Raw genomic sequence first — 25,020 nt, 5'->3', positions numbered from 1 at the left:
AAGATCGGGCTGGCCTGGGCCATCCAAGTTGAGGCAAAGCTACAGATACATAGAGAGAAAGACATGAAGACGAGAGATATATATGACTCCATGCCTTATATATATATATGACTCCATGGACTACAAGAAATCAGATTTCAACACAAGGTGCTCTTAAGGAGTGCAGCTTAAATCACCTTCTGTCAGTTTTCCCACCCCTCAGGTGGAAGTGAGACTTGGACCTTTTCTAGTCAATCCAAAGGAAAAAAACTCTATCTTCTTCCGTACATTCGTCACCACACACACAAGTGATTTCTCTCACAGGGTTTTTCACCCAGACTAGTAACAGATGCTGACTGAATCTTTTGTGATCCAGTTTCCTGCCTGTGTTTCCAACAGAGAGTGTAACTACATGTTTACTTTTTCCTTCCATCTGCCCTCAATCCTGGAGGTTAGGTGCATGCTATGAATTACGTGCTTCAAATTTTGTTGTTGTTTTTTGAACCCCCGAAGGGGATTTTTTAAATTGCATATTCTAAAGACTACAAACTACAAAGAAACAATGGGAGGGGGAAACAACTACAACTAAAGTACAGAAAAGAAAACCACTACTAACTAAAAACCCAAGTATAGGAGATCCTACATTAGCTTGTATAAGTGTTATTCTTAACATGTTTAGATTACATTGAACATGGCTAATATATTTAGCTTTTAGCCCATCATTTAACTATTTTAAGAAAATTCCAAGAGCAACATTAAAGTAAATGTTTTAAGGCACAATTCAGAGTCCGTCAGCCTTTATTTAGCTTTGTTCTTTTCCTCAGTTGATAATCTCGCTTGGGGGCTGCCGCCCCCTTATCTGAAGCAGAGTCCTCAAACTTTGAACAGCGGGTGCTTAAGTATTCCCCCGTGCCACTTTCCTATACTGAAATGGCTGGGGTGTGTGTGTGTGTCACTGTTTGCCTTGTTGGGGAAACCTACGTGTACCCCATCAGTACCATGTGGAGTCCCTAATGGGGCAAATGTCACTTCCAAGCCCATTTCAGTTCAGGAAAACAGTACTGAGGAAGTGCCCCATGCCAGTGCAGTATCGCCTTAATCCAAATTAGCCTCTACGCACCTGGGAATTGAATTTCATGTGCAGCGTGGTGTACTGGTTCTAGTGTCACACTTGAATCTGGGAGATCCAAGTTCAGATCCCCCACTCTGCCGTGGAAACTTGCTGGGCGACCTTGGGCTAGTCACACACTCTCAGCCTAACCTACCTCACAGGGTTGTTGTGAGGATAAAATAGAAAAGGAGAGAGTGTTGAAAGCCACTTTGGATACCCCACTGGGGAAAAGTGTGGCGTATAAATGAAGTGAATAAATAAACTCTCAGTGTGTGCATGATCGCCACAACCTGAGGAGGATGCAAGGCACATGTAATGTGGAGTTAGTGAGAAGCCATGCCTCGGATTGAACGAAAACATTTCGAAGTCATGCTTCCTCCACGTGAAACATGGGGGTTGACTGTATGAACTTTGGAACGTGGTTATGGCTGTACCTTACGCTGGGACCAATATTCTTGTAAACCATGGAATGATTTTTCCCCCCTGTGCAGCTAAATAAAATTGGGTTGTTGCCTTTCCTCTAGTGGCCTGGATTTCAGTTGCAGTTCTACAAATCCTTTTCAACCCTGAGTTAACTCAGCAGAGATTTACCTCTGCAGCTGTAAGGTTGAAAGATTTCTGCCTGGGCGAGGCATTGTCCACGCCACTCCTCCACACAGAGGCATTTTTGATCTCTGTGCTTTGCTGTGAACTTTTCCCCTCTTTTTTTTTTTTAGTCAGTGTTTAAGCGGAGCAAATAGCTGAGAGGCGCCAGTACTAAATGCTGCCCTTTGGAAGGACTCCTTTCACTCTGGAGACAACTTCAGTGTGGAAGAGGCAGAGAACGCAGCACATTCATTCGGGAAAGGATAAAGAGCTCCTTTCTGTGTGCCGTTGCGTAAGCCGTCTGTGGCTCTTTCAGGTCAGTCACACAACTTTTAAATCTGCAGGTATCAGGTTGCCTTGGGACGCTCTCGTGCTGTAGCTGTTAGCTTTACATGTTAGTTTAGACGCTGGTTTGCATAGCATCCGTTAAGCGGAGCGAGTGCCCTCTTTCCAGGCACTGAAAGCTACTTCGGTGATTTGTGCGCAGATGCGAATGGAATTAGTGAGTCATGAAAGGCATCTTGGTTAGATCAACTAATCAACAACAGCCGCCTGCTTCCCTTCCTTTCAGTATGTTGTGGTTTTAGCCCACAGGGGCCTGTAAAACTATAAGAAACATATCGGCTGCAGTAGATATATTGCGTGTTGGTGTTCCCTCTTAAGCGGAGTTAGTGTGAGCAAGTTCACTGTTTTTTAGCCTCCAGCTCACACATTTTTGTCTTATTCAGGAAGGATGGAAGGCAAGTGACTTAGCAGAAATGGTTTGCCATTGCCTTCCTCTGCAAAGTCTTCCTTGGTGGTCTCTCATCCAAGTACCAACCTTACTTAGCCTTCAAGATCTAACGAGATTGGGTTATGCAATGCCATTCCACCTGGCAGCCAGCTGGCAGCCAATTTGGTATAGTAGTTAAGAGCAGTGGACTCTACTCCAGAGAGCCGGGTTTGATTCCCCACTCCTCCACGTGCAGCCAGCTGGGTGACCTTGGGTCAGTCACAAGTTCTCTCAGAGCTGTTTCTCTCAAGACCAGTTCTCCCAGAGCTCTCTCAGCCCCACCTACCTCATCGGGTGTCTGTTCTGGAGAGAGGAAGGGAAGGAGATTGTAAGCTGCTCCAAGTGAAAGGCAGGGTATAAATCCAGTCCTCCTCCTCCTGCTTCTTCTTCTTCTCCCCCCTTTCCTTCTTCTTCTCTCCCCCCCCCTGTAGCCTTATTTTGTTTGTAGAAAAGCCCTTGTGCACAAGTCTGTTTTACATAGTTTGCAGAAGGACAAAGGCAGGCCATTTTACAAGTTTTGGGGCCTGGAGGGGAAGTAGTATGGGTCATTGTTGACGTTGCACATTTTGCAGGGTGCAGGGCAATACTCCCTCTAAGCTGCGGAGTCTTGTCTAAGATGTGGAGTCTTGTGAGCAAAAATTCTACTTTGTGAGCTACTTGCATTAAAGCTGTGAGCGAGCGATTTGACACCTGCATAAATTAGTTTGGTCTGGAGCCATCCTTCCTGAGCTAAGACAAAAATGTGTGAGCCGGAGGCTAAAAAACTGTGAGCTAGCTCACACTAACTCAGTTTAGAGGGAACACTGGTGCAGGGTTGCCAGGTCATGCCGTAATTCACTGTGTAAGCTGGAACAGATGGTAAAAACAAGTCCCTCCTGTCTCCAGCCAGTGGCCCGGGGTTGGGAACCTGGCAGCCCTAGCTCTAGTATATAAAACTTTCTGCCACAATCGATTGGGGAGCATGAGCAGGAACCCAGCCATGAAGTGTCACAGCCTCAGTGCCCAAAGTATCTGAGTATGGCTCAGTGGTAGAGCCAGGGGTCATTTCCTGCAGGAGCGCACAGGAGCGGACCTCCAGCAGTAAAGAGCCCAGGCGGCGAGCACATGCAACTAGCCCCACCCCCTGCTCCCAGCAGCTCTCAGTCAGAGCAAGAAGCAGCCAGGTAAGTTGCAGAGGGTGGCCCCCCACCCCCCCTCCAAAACAGTCCAGTGGCACCTTTAAGACCAAGTTTTATTCAGGTACAAGCTTTCCCTCCTCTGTGGTGACAGATCTGCATCCCCCCCCCCCAATAGCTAGCAATCCAAAACAGTCCAGTGGAGTCTGAGCGGGGGGTGTTGCCCTCTGACACACTTCCGGCAATGCCAACCTAGCAGTTCGAAAGCAAGAAATTGCAAGTAGATAAATAGGTACTACTTCGGTGGGAAGGTAACAGCGTTCCGTGAGCCTTGGTGTTTAGTCATGCCGGCCACATGACCACGGTAATGTCTTCAGACAGCGCTGGCTCTTTGGCTTTGAAACGGAGATGAGCACCGCAACCCTAGAGTCGGATTCGACTGGCTTTCGAGCAAGGAAATCTTTACCTTTACCTCTTTTTCTATGAAATGACCCCTGGGTAAAGCAATCTGCTTGTCATGCTTTAAGCAAGGCCCAAATGTTTCAGGCTGGACAGATTCAAGTTATAAAGAGATCTATCGTTTGGTGAAACAAAACTTTTTTTAAAAAAAAAATCCTTCTAGACCCGGCCCTGAAATTTCAGAAGGACCATGGCGAAGAAGAGAGTGGCCATTATAGGAGGCGGCTCCAGCGGACTTTGCAGCGTCAAATGCTGCTTGGATGAAGGCCTGGAGCCTGTCTGCTTTGAGAGCAGCGATGATATCGGGGGACTCTGGCGGTTCAAGGTACATCTTGATGGGTCCATTCATCGTTCTGGCGGGAGATCGTGCTGGTGGGCGTTCGCTCCACTACAGCTCTATGATGAGGGACGGGAAGGAAGGGAATTATTTGTTTATCAAATTTATATCCCGTTCCCACTCTCCCGAACGGGACTCAGGGCGGCTAACAGCAAAAAAAAGACACCAATAAAAACAATACAAAGGTATAATAAATTATCCTTAAAATATGAAGCGGTTGAAATATCTATCCCCGTTAAAATCAAACTGGGTCGGATGCATGGATGGTGAAGACTCAGGGCGGCTAACAGCAAAAAAAAGACACCAATAAAAACAATACAAAGGTATAATAAATTATCCTTAAAATATGAAGCGGTTGAAATATCCATCCCCGTTAAAATCAAACAGGGTCGGATGCATGGATGGTGAAGACAGGTCGGCTAACAGCAAAAAACCCACACCAATAAAAACAATACAAAGGTATAATAAATTATCCTTAAAATATGAAGCGGTTGAAATATCTATCCCTGTTAAAATCAAACAGGGTCGGATGCATGGATGGTGAAGACACAGCTGAAATATACCAGCCAACCTACAGGGGTGTGTGTGCAGCACTTATGGTCACCAACAAATAACAAGAAAGCTGCAATCATGCAAATGCACTTATATTCTAACAACTGTGTACTTAAGTTAATACAGTAATACAAAATTACAAAATACAACAATGTACAATTTCTGTAACATTCCAATCCTAGATGTTCCATTCCAGATGTTGACGAGATTCTCCAGAGTAGAACCTTCGTTCCGCGAGAACTTTCTCCAAACATTACATACCTTTTATAAAAATACAAATTACAACAAAGATGAGTTAATTATCACACGTTGTAATTTGTATTTTTATAAAAGGTACTTAATGTTTGGAGAAAGTTCTCACGAAACGAAGGTTCTACTCCGGAGAATCTCATCAACATCTTGAACAACTAGGATTGGAATATTACAGAAATTGTAAATTGTTGTATTTTGTAACTTTGTATTACTGTATTAACTTAAGTACACAGTTGTTAGAATATAAGCGCATTTGCACGATTGCAGCTTTCTCGTTATTTGTTGGTGAAATATACCAGCCGCCTGGTGGATCACAATCACCCAAAGGCCACCTGAAAAAGAGCAGCCTTCTGTGCCCTGTGGGAGGTCCCGCAAGGCATGCACCTCTTCGGGCAGCTGGTTCCACAGGAGAGAGGCCACTACTGAGAAGACTAGATACTGGGTGGTAATTGGCTTGGTCCCTCTCATCTAATGAGGACTTTTCCAGGAGGGGTGTCACCACTGCATTACAGGCACTTTCCTGCAGCCCTTTCTTAGCTGCAGACGGATCCTACTCCTTATTTCTTTTGTGATTTACAGTGATGACGGTGGTGACTCCTGCTCCCTTGTCTGCTACCAGGTCCCACCTGTGGGATGACACGTTGCTCTGTATCTCGGCTGCCAAATCCTTATTTCTTTTGTGATTTACAGTGATGACGGTGGTGACTCCTGCTCCCTTGTCTGCTACCAGGTCCCACTGGTGGGATGACAAATTGTATCTCGGCTGCCAAATTTAAAGGGGAGTAGAGGGCAGGTTTGCCAACCAGTGGCAATGGGGGCAGGGACATGGGGGGCTCTGTCAGCATGGCCGCGTGATGTCACTTCTAGGGGGAACCCAGAAGTGTCGTCACACCACTCTTAAGAATTGCTGGAGACTGTATTGGAAAACCATAGAGTTCCTGGTGATTCCTAGAGTGGCATGACACCACTTCAGGGGTTTCCCTGTAGATGATGTCATGCCGTTGAATTGACAGCTCTTTGTTAATGTAATTGTTTTCCTGCCAGCTAAAGGAGTGGATGTGGGAAGCAGGGGTTGCTGGCCGGAGAAACCTTGAAAAAATATCTTTTGCAGGAGAATCCTGAAGAAGACAGAGCCAGCATTTACAAATCTGTGATCATCAACACCTCCAAAGAGATGATGTGCTTCAGTGACTACCCCATCCCAGATGACTACCCCAACTACATGCCCAACTCCAAGATCATGGAATACTTCCGGCAGTACGCCAAGCATTTTGACCTTCTGAAGTACGTCCGCTTCAGGGTAAGAAGTTCTAGTAGGAGATGGCACAGACTATAGACAGCCCAATCCTAAATCCCTACTACAAGCATTTTGCTGTCCCTGGCATGGCATTAGCATAGCTAGTTGGTTTCCTGTGCCATCTTGGCAGCGGAAAGACACTGTGCGAAGGCTGACTTGTGCACAAGTTACTCCACTCTACCACATAACTCAGTGGGGTAGAAAGTGCTGCTGTGCAAAAGGAGGGTGGCTTGTGTTCAAGGTGTACTTTGGCTATCGGCAGGGCTCTTTTTGTAGAAAAAGCCCAGCAGGAACTCATTAGTATAATAGACCACACCCAACAGCAGAAACTCATTAGCATATTAGGCCACACCCCCAACAGCACAGCTCATTAGCACATTAGGCCGCACCCCCATGTTACCAGAAGTGTGCTCATCCAGCCACACCGACCTTTTGCTTCTTATTCTGTTTACCTTGTTTGTTGTCAAAACCCAGGGCTTGTTTGTAGCAGGAACTCCTTTGCATTTTAGGCCACACACCCCTAATGTAGCCAATTCTACGACTTTGGGGAAAGGGGGGGGGAGGCCACGTGTACAGCTACACTCCAAGCTGTACACAGTCTATTTAGAGGGTTTCCAACTCCAACCAAACACAATAATTTTTGACTTATCAAAATTGAGGGACAGTAAGTTCTTATCACAATATACTGAAAAGTGCATTAGCATCCTTTTCATCTCAACCTTTGAAAGTGACAGAAGGACAGCGTCATCGACATATAACAATAACGGGCAATGTCTTACTCCCAGCTTGGGGAAATTACCATTAACACCACTCATAAAGGGTGCCAGATCATTCAAAAAGAGATTGAACAATATGGGGGCCAGGATACAACCTTGCTTGACACCCACTGAAATAGCAATTTGTGGCGTTAGGTTGCCTTCTTTTGAGTATCTCACCTGGCAAGTAGTTTCTGAGTGGAGTTTTTTTTACCAAAAAGAGGCGACATTTATCAATCCCCATATTATTCAGTTTCCTCCACAAGATAACCCTGGGCACTGAATCAAAAGCTCCCTTGAGATCTAAGAAAGCTGTGTATAATTTAGGTCCTTTCCATTTCCTATATTTATTTACTAGATGACTGAGAACGATGCAGTGATCTAGGGTTGACTTGCCCTGACAGAAGCCAATTTGCTCCGCCCCCAAAATTTGCTGGTCTGATATCCAAGATTTCAGTTTATCGGCTAAGTGATTGGCATATATCTGCCCCATAATGGATAAGAGACTGATCGGTCTGTAATTATTTGGGAGCTGAGGATCACCTTTTTTAAAGATCAGGACTAATATGGCGTTCTTCCAGTCATCTGGTATTGCACCAGACCGATCTAAGGCTGTAAACAGGGCTGCTAGGAAGGGGGCCCACCACTGAGGAAAAAGCCTTAATAGCCTCAGGTGGAATAGCATCAGGCCCTGGAGCTTTTCCCAATTTAAGGGCTGCAATTAAAGATTTAGTCTCCTCAATCTGCACAGGGGCCCAACTGGAGCAGTCGTCCAGACAAATGTCAAACTCCTCTTCGGCATTGTGCCTGGTCTCCGGGAAAATCATTGTGAAATAATTGTACCAGCCGTCGGCTGTAACTAAGTTGTTTACTGACCCCTTTCTTCCCATGGACTCGGCTACCAAGGCCCAAAATTTCCTTGAATCATTATTAATTGTGGCCTGCAAGAGGGCTGATTACAAGTCCTAGAATGATTTGTTCAAGAAGGAAATGATCTGATGCCTAGTTCTGTAGTAGCCTAGAGACATATTTGTACTTTGTTCAAAGGCGTACACTAAGATCAGGCACAAATACTTGTTCTTCGGAGTGCTGCCTCTATCTCTGTCTTATTCCTTCCTGCCTGGTTTCAGACTAAAGTCTGCAGTGCGACAAGGCGCCCAGATTTTGCTAGCACCGGCCAGTGGGATGTTGTCGTAGAGACTGATGGAAAACAGGAGTCATCGATTTTTGATGCAGTCATGGTTTGCACTGGCCACCACACCACTGCACACATGCCACTGGACACTTTTCCAGGTATGGTATACACTCACCAAGGAAGTGAATCTCCCCAGCTCTATCACAGAGTGGGACAACAGAGCAGAGTTTCATTGCAAGCATCAGAATCTAGAAGCCAAATGCTGCTACTGGAATCCATATACTGCCCTTACCATTATTGTGCAATGTCAGGACACCAGAAAAGAAAGGGTTAACTCCTCTGTTGACATCAGGCAGGTCCAACCAGTCTTGCATCCCTTGCTGGAGGTGTGAGCTTCTGAATTACCGTCTCTGTTCTCTGATGAAAGAAGGCATTGCTTTCTTTCCATTGCTTAGACCTGGATTTACTTTCCAACTGAAGGCCAAACAGATTAGAATTAAAGAGGCATTGTGTTGCAATTGAGCTTCCGTTTTGTTGGCTGTACTGGCAGAGTAATTGACACAGCAACAGTGCACAATCTGTTTAAAGAGTAGATACAGGTTTATTTAGGAATTAACATACTTGGTAGCAGGGCTCTTTTTGTAGAAAAAGCCCAGCAGGAACTTATTAGCATAATAGGCCACACCCAACAGCAAAAATCATTAGCATATTAGGCCACACTCTGACAGCACCGCTCATTAGCACATTAGGCCACACCCCCATGTTACCAGAAGTGTGGTCATCCAGCCACACCCACCTTTCCCTTCTTATTCTGTTTACCTTGTTTGTTGTCAAAACCCAGGGCTTTTTTTGTAGCAGGAACTCCTTTGCATGTTAGGCCACACACCCCTAATGTAGCCAATCCTAATGAGTTTCTGCTATTGGGTGTGGCCTATTATGCTAATGAGTTCCTGCTGGGCGTGGCCACCTCAGGAGTCAGCCGGAACTTCATTCCTGTGCGTTCCTGCCCAAAAATAGCCCTGCTTGGTAGGAAAGAGGAGAGACAGAGATCGGTTCCTAACTACATCTCTAGCTGAGAGAGAGGGTAAGACCGAGTCTGACACTTCAGAGTAGCAATCTGGAGACAGACAAGGAGTGACACTTAACAGGAGAGAAGGTGCTGACCTCATGATCCTATCTAATTGTCTTCTTGCCGCCCATTGCAAGGTCTTCTTCTCTTCTTCTTTGTACACCAGAGATTGCCATTTCCGACAGGCTGCCATCTTCCATCTTGGTGCAAAGATCTCCAGCATTCCCTTGAGATCTAGAAAACCAGCTTTAGGGCAACTACAATACTAAGACTGAGCACCAGAGAGAGGCCAGAATCAGGCCTAATTTTGTACAGTAATCTCATGTGCTCTCTAGGAAACAAATGATGGAGAGTTGGACAGTAGGGCTCGTTCATAATGACAGGTATCTAGGGTACACGTGTCTTCCTTACAGTACTAAGTAATCTCTCTGAAATTTGGCAAATAGGTTTTACTAGGTTTACTGCTAAATGAGAAGGAAGGCCCATTTTTCATCCACACATCTCAGTCACCCCCTCCCCCAAACAGCCATACCAGAGTAACGTCAGTCATCTGACAATTTGGTGATAAGTGCCACTCATCCACAGAGGTCTAATCATTCCAGAAATCCTCATGGTACAAATAATAATAAAGAAGCATAACAGCAGAGGATCTTAAACCTCAAGGATTTCCACTGATTCATTCCAAGTAAGAGGGTCTGGTTGGAATTTCACGCCCATTTCACAGGCAGGACAGGAATGGGATTTGTATCATCGGTAGATCTAACGAAGCCATGCCTCTCTAGTCCAGTTCTGTTATCTCACTGCAAGTCCCCCCGTTTATGTATGGCATGCATGAGGACCAATTGTGGGTCTCCTTTGGATTAGCTTCGCTTCCATATGTGTTTAATAAGGTCCTTGTCCAAGCCCGTGGCCAGGAATTTTTAATTTGGGGGCCTTTTAAAAAGTCGGGGGGCACTGAAATTCGCAGCTTGGAGTGGAGGCGCGTAGTCCTGCTTTTCCCCCAAAGCATTTAATGGGTCCCTTTAAATGCTTTTGGGAAGAAGTGGGGGGAGGCCACGCACACCTGCACGCCAATCCCCGAATTCACAGCATGGAGTGCAAGCACATAGCCCTCGCTTCTCCCCCAAAAGCATTTAAAGGGTCTCCTCTGTTTATGTATGGCATGCATGAGGACCAATTGTGGGTCTCCTTTGGATTAGCTTTGCTTCCGTATGTGTTTAATAAGGTCCTTGTCCAAGCCCGTGGCCAGGAATTTTTAATTTGGGGGCCTTTTAAAAAGTCGGGGGGCACTGAAATTCGCAGCTTGGAGTGGAGGCGCATGGCCCTGCTTCCCCCCCAAAACATTTAATGGGTCCCTTTAAATGCTTTTGGGAAGAAGTGGGGGAGGCTGTGCACCTGCACTCCAATCCATGAATTCGCGGCTTGGAGTGTAGCTGTACATGTGGCTTCCCCCCCCTTCCCCAAAGTCATAGGACCTTGACAGGAAGTTGGGGGGGGGGCAGGAGGTCCCACTGTAGCTACGGGCCTGTCCTTGTCACACTAGAAGCTCACTTGAGATCCAGGAGAGTCCATGCATATCTTACAGGGCTATTTTTGGGCAGGAACGCACAGGAACGGAGTTCCGGCTGGCTCCCAAGTTGGCCACGCCCAGCAGGAAATCATTAGCATAATAGGCCACGCCCAACAGCAGAAACTCATTAGGGCTACATTAGGGGTGTGGCCTAACATGCAAAGGAGTCCCTGCTACAAAAAAAGCCCTAGGTTTTGACAACAAACAAGGTAAACAGAATAAGAAGCAAAAAGTGGGTGTGGCTGGATGACTATACTTCTGGTAACATGGGGTGGGGCCTAATATGCTAATGAGCTATGCTCTCATGGGTGTGGCTGCATATGCTAATGAGTTTCTGTTGTTGGGTGTGGCCTATTATGCTAATGAGTTCCTGCTGGGCTTTTTCTACAAAAAAAGCCCTGCATATCTATATCAGAATGAAGCTGATTACTGGCCCTTGAGGGGAAATGCCCTCCAAGCAGTGGTGTAGCACTTAAGGCTTCCTTATCAAAAAGGCACAAGGGTGTGCCGTTTTGCCGATTGTATGTGGGAGTGACCTTGGAGACGAAATTGCCTTCGCACAGGAGAAGGATCAGAATCATGGCGGCAGCTAAGAACATCCGTGGTGACCTAGTTTGCCTTCGCACAGGAGAAGGATCAGAATCATGGCGGCAGCTCAGAACCTATGACCTAGAGCATCAGGCATACTCGAATGATGTAATTAGCCACCACATCTGTCTGCCACCTTTGTGCAGCCTGCGAAGGTTTCCTGTGACTTCACTCTGGGGCAATAGTTCTTGCTGCCGTGCCAGGATCTGTTTGTGCAATCTGTTGGCCTTCTCCCCAAAACCAGCAGTCGTTGTCCTGGTGGACCTCCCTTGTTGAACCTCTGAAAAGTATTTCTCCTTTTCTGCCTGATGTCTTGACCCTAAACGGCAAAGAGGCTACTTCGTGCAGTTCCACCTGTGCACGTGTGTGATGTGCTGTCGAGTCCCTTCTGACTTACGGCCACCCTACGAATTAACATGCTATCTTTAACAGCCTTGCCCAGCTATTGCAGACTCATGTTGGGTCTTCCTCTTTTCCCGCTGCCTTCGACTTTTCCAAGCATGATTGTCTTTTGCAGTGAGCTTTGACTTCTCAGAATGTGACCAAAACTGTTTTAAGCAGAGTTCAGTGTGAGTCAATAAATACCTTGACTGGTCAAATAATTACTCCGGTGCTATATACGTTAACTCCTGATTGTATTTAATCTTTGTAATCTAACATTAATTTGTTCCTGTATATTGTCTCATATCCCGTATTTTAATGCTGATCTTAGTTCTGCTTGAATACTTTTATCATTATGCTCTTAACCTTTTATTGTGATGGCCTTTGGCTACATACAATACATTTCTTATCTATCTATCTATCTATCTATCTATCTATCTATCTATCTATCTATCTATCTATCTATCTATCTATCTATCTATCTATCTATCTATCTATGTAACATTTCAGAGTTATGAAGACTGTAACAGTATTCGTCTTTGTTTTCTGTTTCTTTTTATCTTTCCCCATTTGCTTCTTAAGGCAGAGCCAGAGTGGTGTAGTGGTTAAGAGTGGCGGACTCTAATGTGGAGAATGGGGGTTGAGTCCCCACTCCTCCACATGCAGCCAGCTGGGTGACCTTGGGTCAGTCGCAGTCTTCTCAGAGCTCTCTCAGCCCCACCTACCTCACAGGGTGTGTGTTGTAGGGAGAGGAAGGGAAGGAGATTGTAAGCTACTCTGAGACTCCTTCGGGTAGTGAAGAGTGGGGTATAAGAACCAACCCCTCCTCCTCCTCCTCCTTCCTCCTCTTTCTCTTCTTCCTCTTCCATATGCCCAGTTGCAACAAAACAACTAAAAAAACTTACTCGACAGTGCCCCGACCATTTGTGACACTGCCCGAGATGTGTCAAGCTGCACGTAAGAATAAACTGTAGCATCAACATACATCGACCTATAATGAACTCTAACAATCTGGGTGTCTGCTTACAGGGATAGAAAAATTCCAAGGACGCTACTTCCACAGCCGTGATTACAAGGACCCTAACGAGTTCACAGGAAAGAGAGTCATCGTGATCGGCATCGGGAACTCAGGCGGGGACCTTGCTGTGGAGATCAGCCACACGGCAGAACAGGTCTAGCTTTCAGAGTGGGGTATCCTTGCTCAGGTGGTAGTTAGGGCTGCCAGTTTGGTGTAGTGGTTCAGTGCGCGGACTCTAATCTGGGAGAACCAGGTTTGATTCCCCACTCCTCCCCATGCAGCTGCTGGTGTGACCTTGGGTCAGTCACAAGTTCTTTCAGAGCTGTTCTCTCAGGAGCAGTCCTCGAAAAAGCTCTCTCAGCCCCAGCTACCTCACAAGGTGCCTGTTGTGGGGAGGGGAAGGGAAAGGAGTTTGTAAGCTGCTCTGAGACACCTTTGGGTAGTGAAGGGTGGGGTATAAATCCAATCTCTTTTCCTCTTCTTACAGTGGGGCCTCAGTGATCCGCTATACTGGTTGTCAGCAGTGTTCCCTCTAAGCTGAGTTAGTGTGAGCTAGCTCACAGTTTTTTAGCCTCCAGCTCACACATTTTTGTCTTAGCTCAGGAAGGGATGGCTCCAGAGCAAACTAATTTATGCAGTAGCCAAATCGCTCGCTCACAGCTTTAATGCCAGTAGCTCACAAAGTTAAATTCTTGCTCACAAGACTCCACAGCTTAGAGGGAGCATTGGTTGTCAGTGTTCCCTCTAAGCTGAGTTAGTTTGAGCTGTCTCACATTTTTTTAGCCTCCGGCTCACACATTTTTGTCTTTGCTCAGGAAAGATGATTTACTGCAAACTGATTTACGCAGTAGCCAAGTTGCTCACTCAGGAAAGATAATTTATTGCAAACTAATTTATGCAGTAGCCAAATCGCTCACTCACAACTCTAATGCCAGTAATGCTCACTCACAACTTTAATGCTTGAATTTTTGTTCACAAGACTAGGGGGGACCATTGCATAGGGCAGTTGTGCCACAGCATTTGATTGTTGTGCCTGGGATGTCCCAGTACTGGACTATAGGGCGGGGTCTCCCAACTGTTTCTTCCACTCTGCAATTCCTGTGCTCCCCTCTCCCATCTTGAGCAGCTGCATTTAGGACAGTAGGGCTGGTTTTAGGCTTTGGGGGACCCCGGGCAGGGAGTGCCACCGGTCAGAGGATGCCTGGGGTCCTCCTCCCCTCCTCGGCTCGCCACCAGGCCTCCCACTGCCCACACTCACAGCTGACCACACTTTCTACATGTAGGACTGCCAGCTCTGGGCTGGGAAATACCAGGAGATTTTGGGGGTGGAGCCTGGAAAGGGCGGGGTTTGGGGAGAGGAGGGACATCAGCAGGGTACAATACCATAGAGTCCAGCCTCCGAAGCGGTCATTTTATCCAGGGGAACTGATCTTGGACGTCTGGAGATCGATGGTAATAGCGGAAGATCTCCAGGTGTCACCTGGAGGTTAGCAGCCTTGCCGGCATAACCATTCTCGATGATGCAGGGTGGCACATGTGGCTGGGAGATGTGGGTCACGGCATGCTCACAAGTGGGCAGCAGGGCACACAAGTGGGGGGGAGGGTGCCAAGGTTCTAATTCTAAAATGCACTCCCTTAGTGTATGGCTGATGGCACTGCTCCTCAGCATATATCGCCACCAATCAGAAGGCAAAGCCCGGGTCCCGCCCACACCACAACTGCTGCGACAACCTGGTCTTTTGCATATGGAAGCTGATTGGACTTCACTCCATTCCACACCTCAAACTCCCCCCCCCACCCGCAAGGCAGTTGGAATGTCAGTTGCATATGGAATCTGCTGTATTCTGGTGGTGTGCAGGTCCCAGATTCATGTTTTAAAAGCAGACTGACACTGTTTGCCCAAAGCTAGAGTACTCTCCCAGAGCCTCTTTCTAGATCCCGTTGTATTTATTTCCACAACGGGCCTTATTTCTAGTCTTGTATAAATGGATAAAGTGCAGAAAAGTGGTTCAAAGAAATGACTCCATCATGCACAAATTGCATTCGCCTTTCCAAACGATCTGACGACACTGAGCTCCACCGGCCTTGATCTCTATCCGAGAGCCGATGCCAGGTGATCCCATGCTTCCTGGGGAAATGGCAGGTAGAAAAGGAGCATCAAGAAAGCAGTGGTCTCTATTGAGAGCAGTAGCTTAAAGAACTGTGTGGGTGTCTTCCCCAGGTCTTCCTCAGCACTCGCCGAGGGGCGTGGATCTTGAATCGTGTCGGTGACAAAGGCTACCCAGGAGATGTGGTGTTTTCCACCCGTTTCAATCTGTTGTTGAAGCAGTTTTTGCTCCCGTACATCGTAAACAACTGGGTGGAAAACAGGCTGAATGAAAGATTTAACCATTCTCACTATGGCCTGAAGCCTCAACACAGGTATGGACGCGGCAATGCATTGTATCCGCCCAGCAACTCCTTGTTTTACTTGTTAAACGGAGTTTCTGCCTGAAATGTTGAAAAGTTGCATGTGACTGTTACATATGACCTCACTCGTCAAGGGTTTTGTGGCGGGCTTCGTCTCCTCTGGCTGTCATTTTCTGGTTGGGAATTCAGAACACAGGATCTGCAGTACATGCCTGATTTGATAGAACCTTGGGGGGGTCAGGGCCATTAAGACCACCAAGACGCCAGGCAAGGTGAGACTTGCTTTATGCAGGGTGGCCCCACGCAAGAGGGTAGGAGCCACTGTCGCCATGAGCCGGCACAAAGCGGGCAGTGTGCTCTTTATACCCCTCTGTCCAGTGGGCAGGGGTCCTTTTCCAGGGTTGCTTTTGTCTCCCAGTCCACCCCTACCTGGGGCGGACCGGGAAAAAGTGCGAGTGAACCCAATAGTAGATGCAACAAGAGCAGTGTTCCCTCTAAGCTGAGTTAGTGTGAGTTACCTCACAGGTTTTTAGCCACCAGCTCACACATTTTTGCTTTAGCTCAGGAAGAAGGGCTCCAGAGCAAACTGATTTATGCAGTAGCCAAATTGCTTGCTCACAACTTTAATGCCAGCAGCTCACAAAGTAGCATTTCTGCTCTCAAGACTCCACAGCTTAGAGGGAACATTGAACAAGAGTCAAGTCCTCCTGTCTGAGCAATTTTTGAAAGTTAGGGTTGAGCATGGCGCTGCCCTCAACCCCCGGAATCCAAAGAGTCCAGGTCTAGTCTTTTTCACCCATTCCCGACAAGTTGTGAATATTCCTAAGAGTTTTCTTTTCCCTGCAGGAAAGCCTTGCCACTTCAGGAAACGTTGGCTATTGCTCCCCTTTAATTCCCCCGCCCCCATTAATTTATTTTCATTTACTCAATTTGTACCCTGCCTTTTCCCCCAAGGGGGACGCAACGCAGCTTTCATTATTTATTTATTCGTTAGATTTCTATCCCGCCCTCCTGCCGAAGCGGCTCAGGGCGGCTTACAACAATTATAAAACCAGCATAAATACATACATAAAATACAACTCAATAAAATAGCTCAGCTCATTTCCAATTAAATAAATACAGTTAAAACCATTTAAATATAGCGTGTCGTATAATAAAGTGCAAGTGCAGCACGGTCGATATAGGGTCTCTCCTACTGGAACGCCGGGTGAAAAAGCTCCGTTTTCACGGCCCTGTGGAATTGCTGGAGGTCCCGAAGGGCTCTGATCTCGTTGTGATGTTCATTCCAGAGCATCAGCACCACCAGGGAGAATGCCCTGGTCCTAGTCGTCACCAACCTGGCGTCCCTAGGCCAAGGGGGGCCAGGCGGTTTTGTGTACCAGATCGCAGTGCTCTCTGGGGAACATGCGGGGAAAGGCGGTCCCTCAGGTAGGCAGGCCCGATCATAAAGGGCTTTAAAGGTCAAAACCAGCACCTTGAAGTGGATCCGGAACACTATTGGTAGCCAGTGCAGTGACTTTAGCAAAGTCTGGATGTGCTCCCACATTATTCTCCTCCATTTTATATTCACAACAACCCTGTGAGATAGGTTAGGCTGAGAGTGTGTGACTAGACAAAGATCATCCAGCGGGCTTCCAGGGCACAAGAGGGTACTCAAACTCGGGTCAGCCAGATCCTAGTCCAATGCTCTTAACCACTATACCACACTGGCTCTCCCAATCCGTCTCTCCCAAATACATAAAGGGGCAATCAGAACTGTGCTGTTTCCCTTCAACAAAAAGGTGGCCCTGCCCACTGCCCCGACAGGGCAATTGAAATTAACACTATGGAAGGCAGACCAGATGGGGCAGTGGCTGGCTTTGTCACTGAATTTGGGTGTTTGTGTTTTTAATGCCCTGCAGATTCCTCAGCCAGCATCCAACTATCAATGATGAGCTGCCAAACCGAATCATTTCCGGGAAAGTTCAAGTGAAACCGAACATCAAAGAATTAACCGAAAGGGCTGCCATCTTTGAAGACGGCTCAAAGGAAGAAGATATAGATTTTATCGTGTTTGCCACGGGATACAGTTTCTCTTTCCCCTTCCTTGGGAATGCCCTCCCAGTAACTAATAACCAGGTCACCTTGTATAAATTCGTCTTCCCACCTCACTTGGAGAAGCCGACCCTGGCTATCATTGGCCTCGTCCAGCCTCTGGGGGCCATCATGCCCATTTCAGAAATGCAGGCCCGCTGGGCATCTCGCGTGTTTAAGGGTAAGCTCTTTCATACCTCTTCTGAATGGGCTTCTTATGGACTGTGAATCATATTGGCTTTAGGAGAGAACCATAATCACAAATGGGCCTTGAGCCTTGGCTGGACATGACAACTGCTTGATTTCTACCAGTATTTATTTTTGGATATTTTTATCCCTCTTTTCTCCCCAACAATTACAGATAGGGTTGCCTACTCCAGATTGAGAAATACCTGGAGATTTTCTGGGTGGAGACTGGAAAGGACGGGGTTTGGGCAGGGGAAGGTTTTCAGCAAGGTACAATGCTACAGGATGCACCTTCCAACACAACCATTTTCTCTGAGTGACCTGATTTCTATTGCCTGGAGATCAGTCGTAATCCCAGGAAATCTCCAGTAGGGATGGGCACAAACCAGCTGATAAACTAAAGTTCATCACGAATTTTGGCCTGTTCGGGATTTGCAAACTGAAGTTCATGAATGGAAGAATCAGGACAAAGCATGAATTTTGGGCACAAAATGGTTTGAGCCATTTAAACCACCACTGCTTTCTGCTCCCTGTGGCTTTCCATGGGGAGAGAAAACAGGGGTTTAAATGGCCCTGCTTTCTGCTCCCTGCGAATAGCCACAGGGAGCAGAAAGCAAGGTTTAATTGGAACAGGTAAACTACCTCTCTGGGAGATCATCCCTCCCACCTCTTTCCTAGCAGGGGCTCACTACGGCCAGCAGAAAGGTGGGAGGGAAGTCCCTTCCTTTCTGGGAGATCCCCCCCCCCCCTTTCTTCTGGCTGGGTGTCGCTGCAGCCAGCAGGAAGGTGGGAGGGAAGTTCCCTCTGGGGAGCTCACCCCCTTTCTGCTCGCCGCTGTTTTCAGGTTGTCTTCCTGCTTTCTGCTCCCTGCGAATAGCCACAGAGAGCAGAAAGCAAGGTTTAATGTGGTAAACTACCTCTCTGGGAGATCATCCTTCCCACCTCTTTCCTAGCAGGGGCTCACTACGGCCAGCAGAAAGGTGGGAGGGAAGTCCCTTTCTGGGAGATCTCCCCCCCTTTCTGCTAGCTGGGTGTCGCTGCAGCCAGCAGGAAGGTGGGAGGGAAGTTCCTTCTGGGGAGCTCAGCCCCTTTCTGCTCGCCGCTGTTTTCAGGTTGTCTTCTGCAATCCTTTTAAAATTTAAAGGGACTGCAGAAGACAGCCCAAAAACAGCTGAGAGGCACAGCTATTTTTTGGGCTTTCTGCAAACTCCTTTTAAAGAGACTGCGGTCCCTTTCAATGTGGTTTGCAAGGCCATGAACCGGTTCAATTTGTAAACAAGCCTCCCAGTTCAGTTCGTGATTAGGTTCACGGTTCAGCCATGAACCGAACCACATTTTCCTGGTTCGTGCCCATCCGTAATCTCCAGTCACCACCTGCAGGTCAGTAACCCAATTTACAGAATATAACCTATGGTAATACAGTTTACAGAAAAATGTAGTTTTAAATGAATGAATATTAAAAAAGAAGCGGGCTACAGACTTTCAATGTGGTTTGCAAGGCCATGAACCATGAACCGGTTCAATTTGTAAACAAGCTTCCCAGTTCAGTTCGTGATTAGGTTCACGGTTCAGCCATGAACTGAACCACATTTTCCTGGTTCGTGCCCATCCGTAATCTCCAGTCACCACCTGCAGGTCAGTAACCCAACTTACAGAATGTAACCTAGTGTAATACAGTTTGCAGAAAAATGTAGTTTTAAATGAATGAATTTTTAAAAACAAGCAGGCTACACGGTCCACTAGATCCTGGGCTAGTCCTGGATCTGTTGGCCTTGGCTGATTTACAGCCTCAATCTTTGGAGTCATGGACTAAGAGCTGAGGACCAAGAGTCCTTGTATCTCTGGCCGCACCCATGCTAAATGCCTGCAAACCGAGGAAGAACAGGAGCTTGGCCCAGATCTCATTTAGCTCCCATGTAGATGTTCCCTTCCTGACTGTATTCAGTTCAGTTCTGGAGCCCCATTGGATGAAATGAGATCTTCACAGCCAAAACAGAGTAGCCTCGATCCTTCTTTGCTTGGTTCTTTCCCCTTTAGTTCCAGTATACTTAGAGAAATAATTGGCTGCCGGGGACCGTCAAATGTGACCTTAGTCAAGCACAGAAAGCCTACATTCAGAGGTGAAGGGAATCTGAGCCCCATTGGTTTTGGCTAATGAGCATTCAAAATTTATTTTATTTTATATTTATTTTACTTTATTTATATCCCACCTTTCACCCCAGTGGGGACCCAAAGTGTCTTACATCATTCTTCTTTCCTCCTTTTTATCTTCACAGTAACCCTGTGAGGTAGGTTAGGCTGAGAGTGTCTAGGGATGCCAGCTTCAGGTGGGAGTTGGGGAATTATAGCTCATCTCCAGACTACACAGATCAGTTCTACCAGTGGAGAAAATGGATGTTTTGGAGGGTGGACTACATGGTGTTGTACCTCAGTGAGGTTCCTGTCCTCCCCAGGCACCATTTCAAATCTCCAGGAGTTTCCCAACCTGAATTTGGCAACCCTATTCCCCCCATCCCCCACTGATAGCCAGGGAAGACATGGCAACCCTATGTGTGACTAGGGTTGCCAGACCCCCTGGTGGATGTGGGGGTCCCCCACCCACCAGGCCCTACCTGCAGCCACCAATCAGCTGGCTGGTGGGGGGACTTACTAGGAGAAATCCTAGGCCTCATAACCAGTGTTGCACGGGAAGTGATGTCATCATGCCAGTGATGTCGAGATGACGCTCTGGTATTTGGACAAAAACTCTCTGGTAGAAGCCAGTTTTGCCATAGGATTTTTGCCCGAATACCAGAGTGTCACCCGGTTGTCTGTAGTGTGATGACGTTACTTCCTGTGTGACACTGGCAACAAGGCCTAGGCCTTTCTCTTTCTCCTGGTAAGTCCCCCCCCATCCCCTACGGGTTGCCAGGAGGAACCTGGAAACTCTATGTGTGAGTGGCCCAAGGTTATCCAGTGAGCTTCATGGCACATGTGGGGATTCCAACCTGGATTTCCCAAATCCTAGTCCAACACTTTAACCACTACACTATGCTAGCCACCAGGGTTTTTCCAGAGCAGGCCTCTTGACTTCACAGTCCAGTTTTTCCATCTGCCTTCCATTCTGCTCCTCAAAGCATTGCCTCTTAACCTGTGCTTTTGTTCCCCAGGGCTTGAAACGCTACCTTCAGAAAGCGAAATGTTATCAGATATCACGGCAAAGAAAACAGCCATGGAAAAACGGTATGTAGTGGGCTGAACTGGAACTGTTAACTGTGCACACCATTATCATAGTATCGATAAGAACATAAGAACATTAGAGAAGCCAATGTTGGATCAGGCCCATGGCCCATCCAGTCCAACACTCTGTCACACAGTGGCCCAAAATACCAGGTGCCATCAGGAGGTCCAGCAGTGGGGCCAGGACACTAGAAGCCCTCCCACTGTTGCCTCCCCCCAAGCACCAAGAATAAAGAGCATCACTTGCCCCAGGCCGAGAGTTCCTATCTATACCTTGTGGCTAATAGCCACTGAGGGACCTCTGCTCCACATGCTTATCCAATTCCCTCTTGAAGCCGTCCATGCTTGTAGCTGCCACCACCTCCTGTGGCAGTGAATTGCATGTATCAATCACTCTTTGGGGGAAGAAGGACTTCCTTTTATCCATTCTAACCCGACTGCTCAGCAATTTCATTGAGTGCCCACGAGTTCTTGTATTGTGAGAAAGGGAGAAAAGTACTTCTTTGGGGGCCAGTTGTTCCCTCTAAGCTGAGTTAGTGTGAGCTAGCTCACAGTTTTTTAGCCTCCGGCTCACACCTTTTTGTCTTAGCTCAGGAAGGATGGGGCTCCAGAGCAAACTCATCGATGCAGGAGCCAATTCGCTCGCTCGCAGCTTTAATGCCAGTCGTTCACAAAGTAGAATGTTTGCTCACAAGACTCCACCGCTTAGAGGGAGCATTGCTAAGGACGAGGGTTGCCAACCTCCAGGTCGGAGGGCTGGAGATCTCCTGGAGTGACCTCCGATCTCCAAATTTCATAAAGCAATTATTTATTTGATGTATTTAGAACATTTATTCCACTTCTCCTGGAGAAAAGGGCTGCTTTGGAAGGTGGGCTGCAGGGCATGATACCCTACCAAGTCTGTGGCCTTGCACCCTCCTGACGTCCCGCGCCTCCTCAGTCTTCACCCTCCCCAGGTTTCACCCACAAATCCTCCAGGAACTTCCCATCCAAGGTCTGGCAACTCTGCTAAGGACAACTGCAAAGGGTGGGAGAAATCTTCTAAGTACGTTCCCTCTAAGCGGGGGGGTTCTTGTGAGCCAAAATCCTTCTTTGTGAGCTACCGGCATTAAAGTCGTGAGCGAGCGATTTGACTACTGCATAGATCAGTCTGCTCTGGAGCCCTCCTTCCTGAGCGAAGACAAAAATGTGTGAGCCAGAGGCTAAAAAAACTGTGAGCTAGCTCACACTAACTCAGCTTACAGAGAACACTGCATATCACATATGAAGATGCCTTGTACTGAAACAGGCTATTGGTCCATCACAGTCAGTATTGTCTGCTCGGACTGGCAGCGACTCTCCAGGGTCTCAGGCTGAGGTCTTTCCCATCACCTACTGCCTGGTCCTTTCAGTTGGAGATGCTGTGGATTGAATCTGAGGCCTTCAGCATGCGAAGTTAGACGTTCTACCACTGAGCCATGGTCCCTCCCCACAACAGATGAAGCTGCCTTCTACCGAATCAGATGCTTGATCCGTCAAGGTCAGCATTGTCTACTCAGACTGACAGCAGCTCTCCAGGGTCTCAGGCAGAGGTCTTTCACATCACCTACTGCCGATTCCTTTAACTGGAGATGCCAGGGATTGAACCTGGCACCTTCTGTGTGCCGTGTAGATGCTGTGCCACTGAGCCACAGCCTCTCCCCATGCAACGATTGCATACCGATCACCAGGAAACTGAAGTGAGGGCAACCCATGGGCAATGGTCACAGTCTCTGCCTCTTTGAGGGACTTCCCAGTAATGCAGAAAGATATAACTCTGTCATTAAAAAAAAAAGTTGTTCCCCTCCCATCCTGGTGGAGTGTGGACGTGCCTAAAAAAACCTGTGAGCTAGCTCAGACTAACTCAGCTTAGAGGGAACACTGCTTGGGAGTCCCATATCTGGAAATGGGTGGGAGGTTCAGGTGTAGGGACGTTGGGGGGGAGACTATAACATCACATGCACTGCTACGTCTCTTGCAGGGAAAAACCCCGGAAGTGACATAGGGTAGCTCTAGGAATTGCTGGAAAGTCTATGGTTTCACACACAATGCCAACAGCAAAGACAGCTGCAGTCAGGATGCATCCACCATAGCAGGAGGCCTGGCAGCCCTACATGCTGAGGGAGGATTCCCCCCCCCCCAACTTTCCTGTATCATATGCTTGCCAACCTCTGGTTGGGACCTGGAGATCTCCTGGAGTTACAACTGATCCGTAGGCAACAGACATCAGTAGAGCGAATTGCAGTAATCAAGTCTAGAGGTGACTGTCGCATGGATTACTATGGCTAGGTCGGGGTGAGACAGGTAAGGGGCCAGCTGCCTAACCGGGCGCAGTTGGAAAAACGCCAGCCTGGCAACATTTGCGACCTTGGGCCTTCTGGAGGGAAAAATGGAAATGACATAGCATCCCTGTAGATAAGGGGGAAAGGGTTACCAGGTAACCATAAGTCGGTCCCACCCAGCTTGTGAAATTTCAGCCCCCAATCCGAGACGGGTCGACCCAAAGGCAACGATGCCATTTTCATTTCTTTGCCTTGTGTCGTCAGCTGGGAATGAGCGGAAAGACAGCTGCTGTTGTGGGTAGCCAAGGGTGACTAGACCGTGGGGAGCAATATTTATGATTTTATTTCTATAAAATTGGTGTTCTCATCAATGCAAAACTCTGGGCTACAAGAGGCGGAACCTGGAGTGAGAGAAGAAGCCATAGAAGCAGAATACTGAAAATTTCAGAGCTGAGGTGACAATGGAGGGAATGTCCATCGGGGCAAACCTTTTAGCACGAGACCCAAGATAATAGTCCCCAAGGCATCGCTGTCCTGCTTTTCCACTGAGGAGCTGAACAGTCGTTAGAGAAACCCCCCCCAGGAGGAGACCTCCATACGTGCCACTACCACCTGCAACGTCCTGTTGTTTCCCCGGCTCAGCCCCCTCTGCTTCCCCTTTCTTTCAGGTACGTGAGGAGCCCTCGCCACACCATCCAAGTGGATTACATCGAGTACATGGACGAGCTGGCCTCTCAGATCGGGGTGAAGCCCAGCATCGGGTCGCTGTCCCTCACCAATCCCAAGCTGGCCTGGGAGGTTCTCATGGGGCCCTGCACACCCTTTCAGTACCGCTTGCAAGGGCCGGGCAAATGGTCCGGAGCCAGAAAAGCTATCCTGACCCAGCAAGACCGGATCATCAAGCCCCTGAGGACAAGGCCGACTGACAACTCTGCCGGAGGTGGATTGCTGTCCTTGGTGTTCAAGATGGCTGGCTTGGCCGTGGCTGTCTTCGCCGTCGTCTGCACATTCTTTTAGGCGCCAAAGAGCCCCCTTCGTTAAAGACTAGGGTTGCCAACCCCCAGGTGGTAGCTGGAGATCCCCCAGGCGACAGAGATCAGTTCACCTGGTGAAAATGGACGCTTTGGAAGGTGGACCCTGTGGCATTCTACCCCCCATTGAAGTCCCCCTCCTCAGGCTACGCCCCCCAAAATGTCCCAATCCGGAGCTGGCAACCCTAAAGACTGGGGGGGGATTAGGTTATGCCCGATTTTCTTGTCCTGTCTGTTTTATCTCTTTTATCGTTGTGCCTTTGAGCCGTCACTCTCTGTACACCTACACCGCAGTGCCTTTGCAGACATGCTCTCCCGGTGCATGTCATTCCTGTGTGCAGCGTGATGCCTCCTTGACCCCTTTGAATGGGCACCTCGGGGCTTGAGTGAACTGTGTGGAATATCTCTGTTAAAGTGCAACCAAGAGCAAATAAGTTAACTCCTCTGGAAACGGCACTTTGGACTGCAGTAGCGCAACTGTGATGAAATCGCTTCTTATCGGTGCTGCTGGGGTTGCCAGCTTCCAGGTGGGCCCTGCAGACCTCGCAGAATCGTAACCGGTCTCCGGAGGACAGAGATCAGTTCCCTTGGAGGAAATGGCTGCTTTGGAGGGCAGACCCTACGGCACTATACCCCACTGAGGTCCCTCCCCAAACCTCACTTTCTTCAGGCTCTTCCCCCCCAAGTCTCCAGGAATGTCCCAATCTGGAGTCGGCAACCCATAGCCACCTCAGATTGGGAGCTGAAATTTCACAAGCTGGGTGGAACCTACTTATGGTTACCCCAGGTAACACTTTCCCCCTTACCTACAGGGATGCTACATCAGT

The 25,020-nt window shown here is 47.9% G+C and overlaps 1 protein-coding gene across 1 annotated transcript; it reads left to right on the top strand.

The window, feature by feature from the left end:
- The first annotated feature begins 1,844 nt into the window (after positions 1 to 1,844).
- LOC107119941 (dimethylaniline monooxygenase [N-oxide-forming] 5-like) lies at positions 1,845 to 24,240 on the top strand. Its single transcript, XM_015422569.1, has 9 exons — positions 1,845 to 1,991; positions 4,185 to 4,346; positions 6,274 to 6,462; positions 8,345 to 8,507; positions 12,987 to 13,129; positions 15,197 to 15,396; positions 17,286 to 17,638; positions 20,793 to 20,865; positions 23,831 to 24,240. Exons 2-9 carry the CDS (start codon positions 4,212 to 4,214, stop codon positions 24,177 to 24,179), a joined length of 1,605 nt encoding a protein of 534 aa, XP_015278055.1. The 5' UTR covers positions 1,845 to 1,991; positions 4,185 to 4,211; the 3' UTR covers positions 24,180 to 24,240.
- The last annotated feature ends 780 nt before the right edge of the window (positions 24,241 to 25,020 follow it).

Source organism: Gekko japonicus, unplaced genomic scaffold (assembly GCF_001447785.1).
Source record: "Gekko japonicus isolate JY-2015 unplaced genomic scaffold, Gekko_japonicus_V1.1 scaffold1500, whole genome shotgun sequence".
In the NCBI taxonomy this organism is placed as follows: domain Eukaryota; kingdom Metazoa; phylum Chordata; class Lepidosauria; order Squamata; family Gekkonidae; genus Gekko; species Gekko japonicus.
This window is presented reverse-complemented; position numbering and strand designations above follow the sequence as displayed.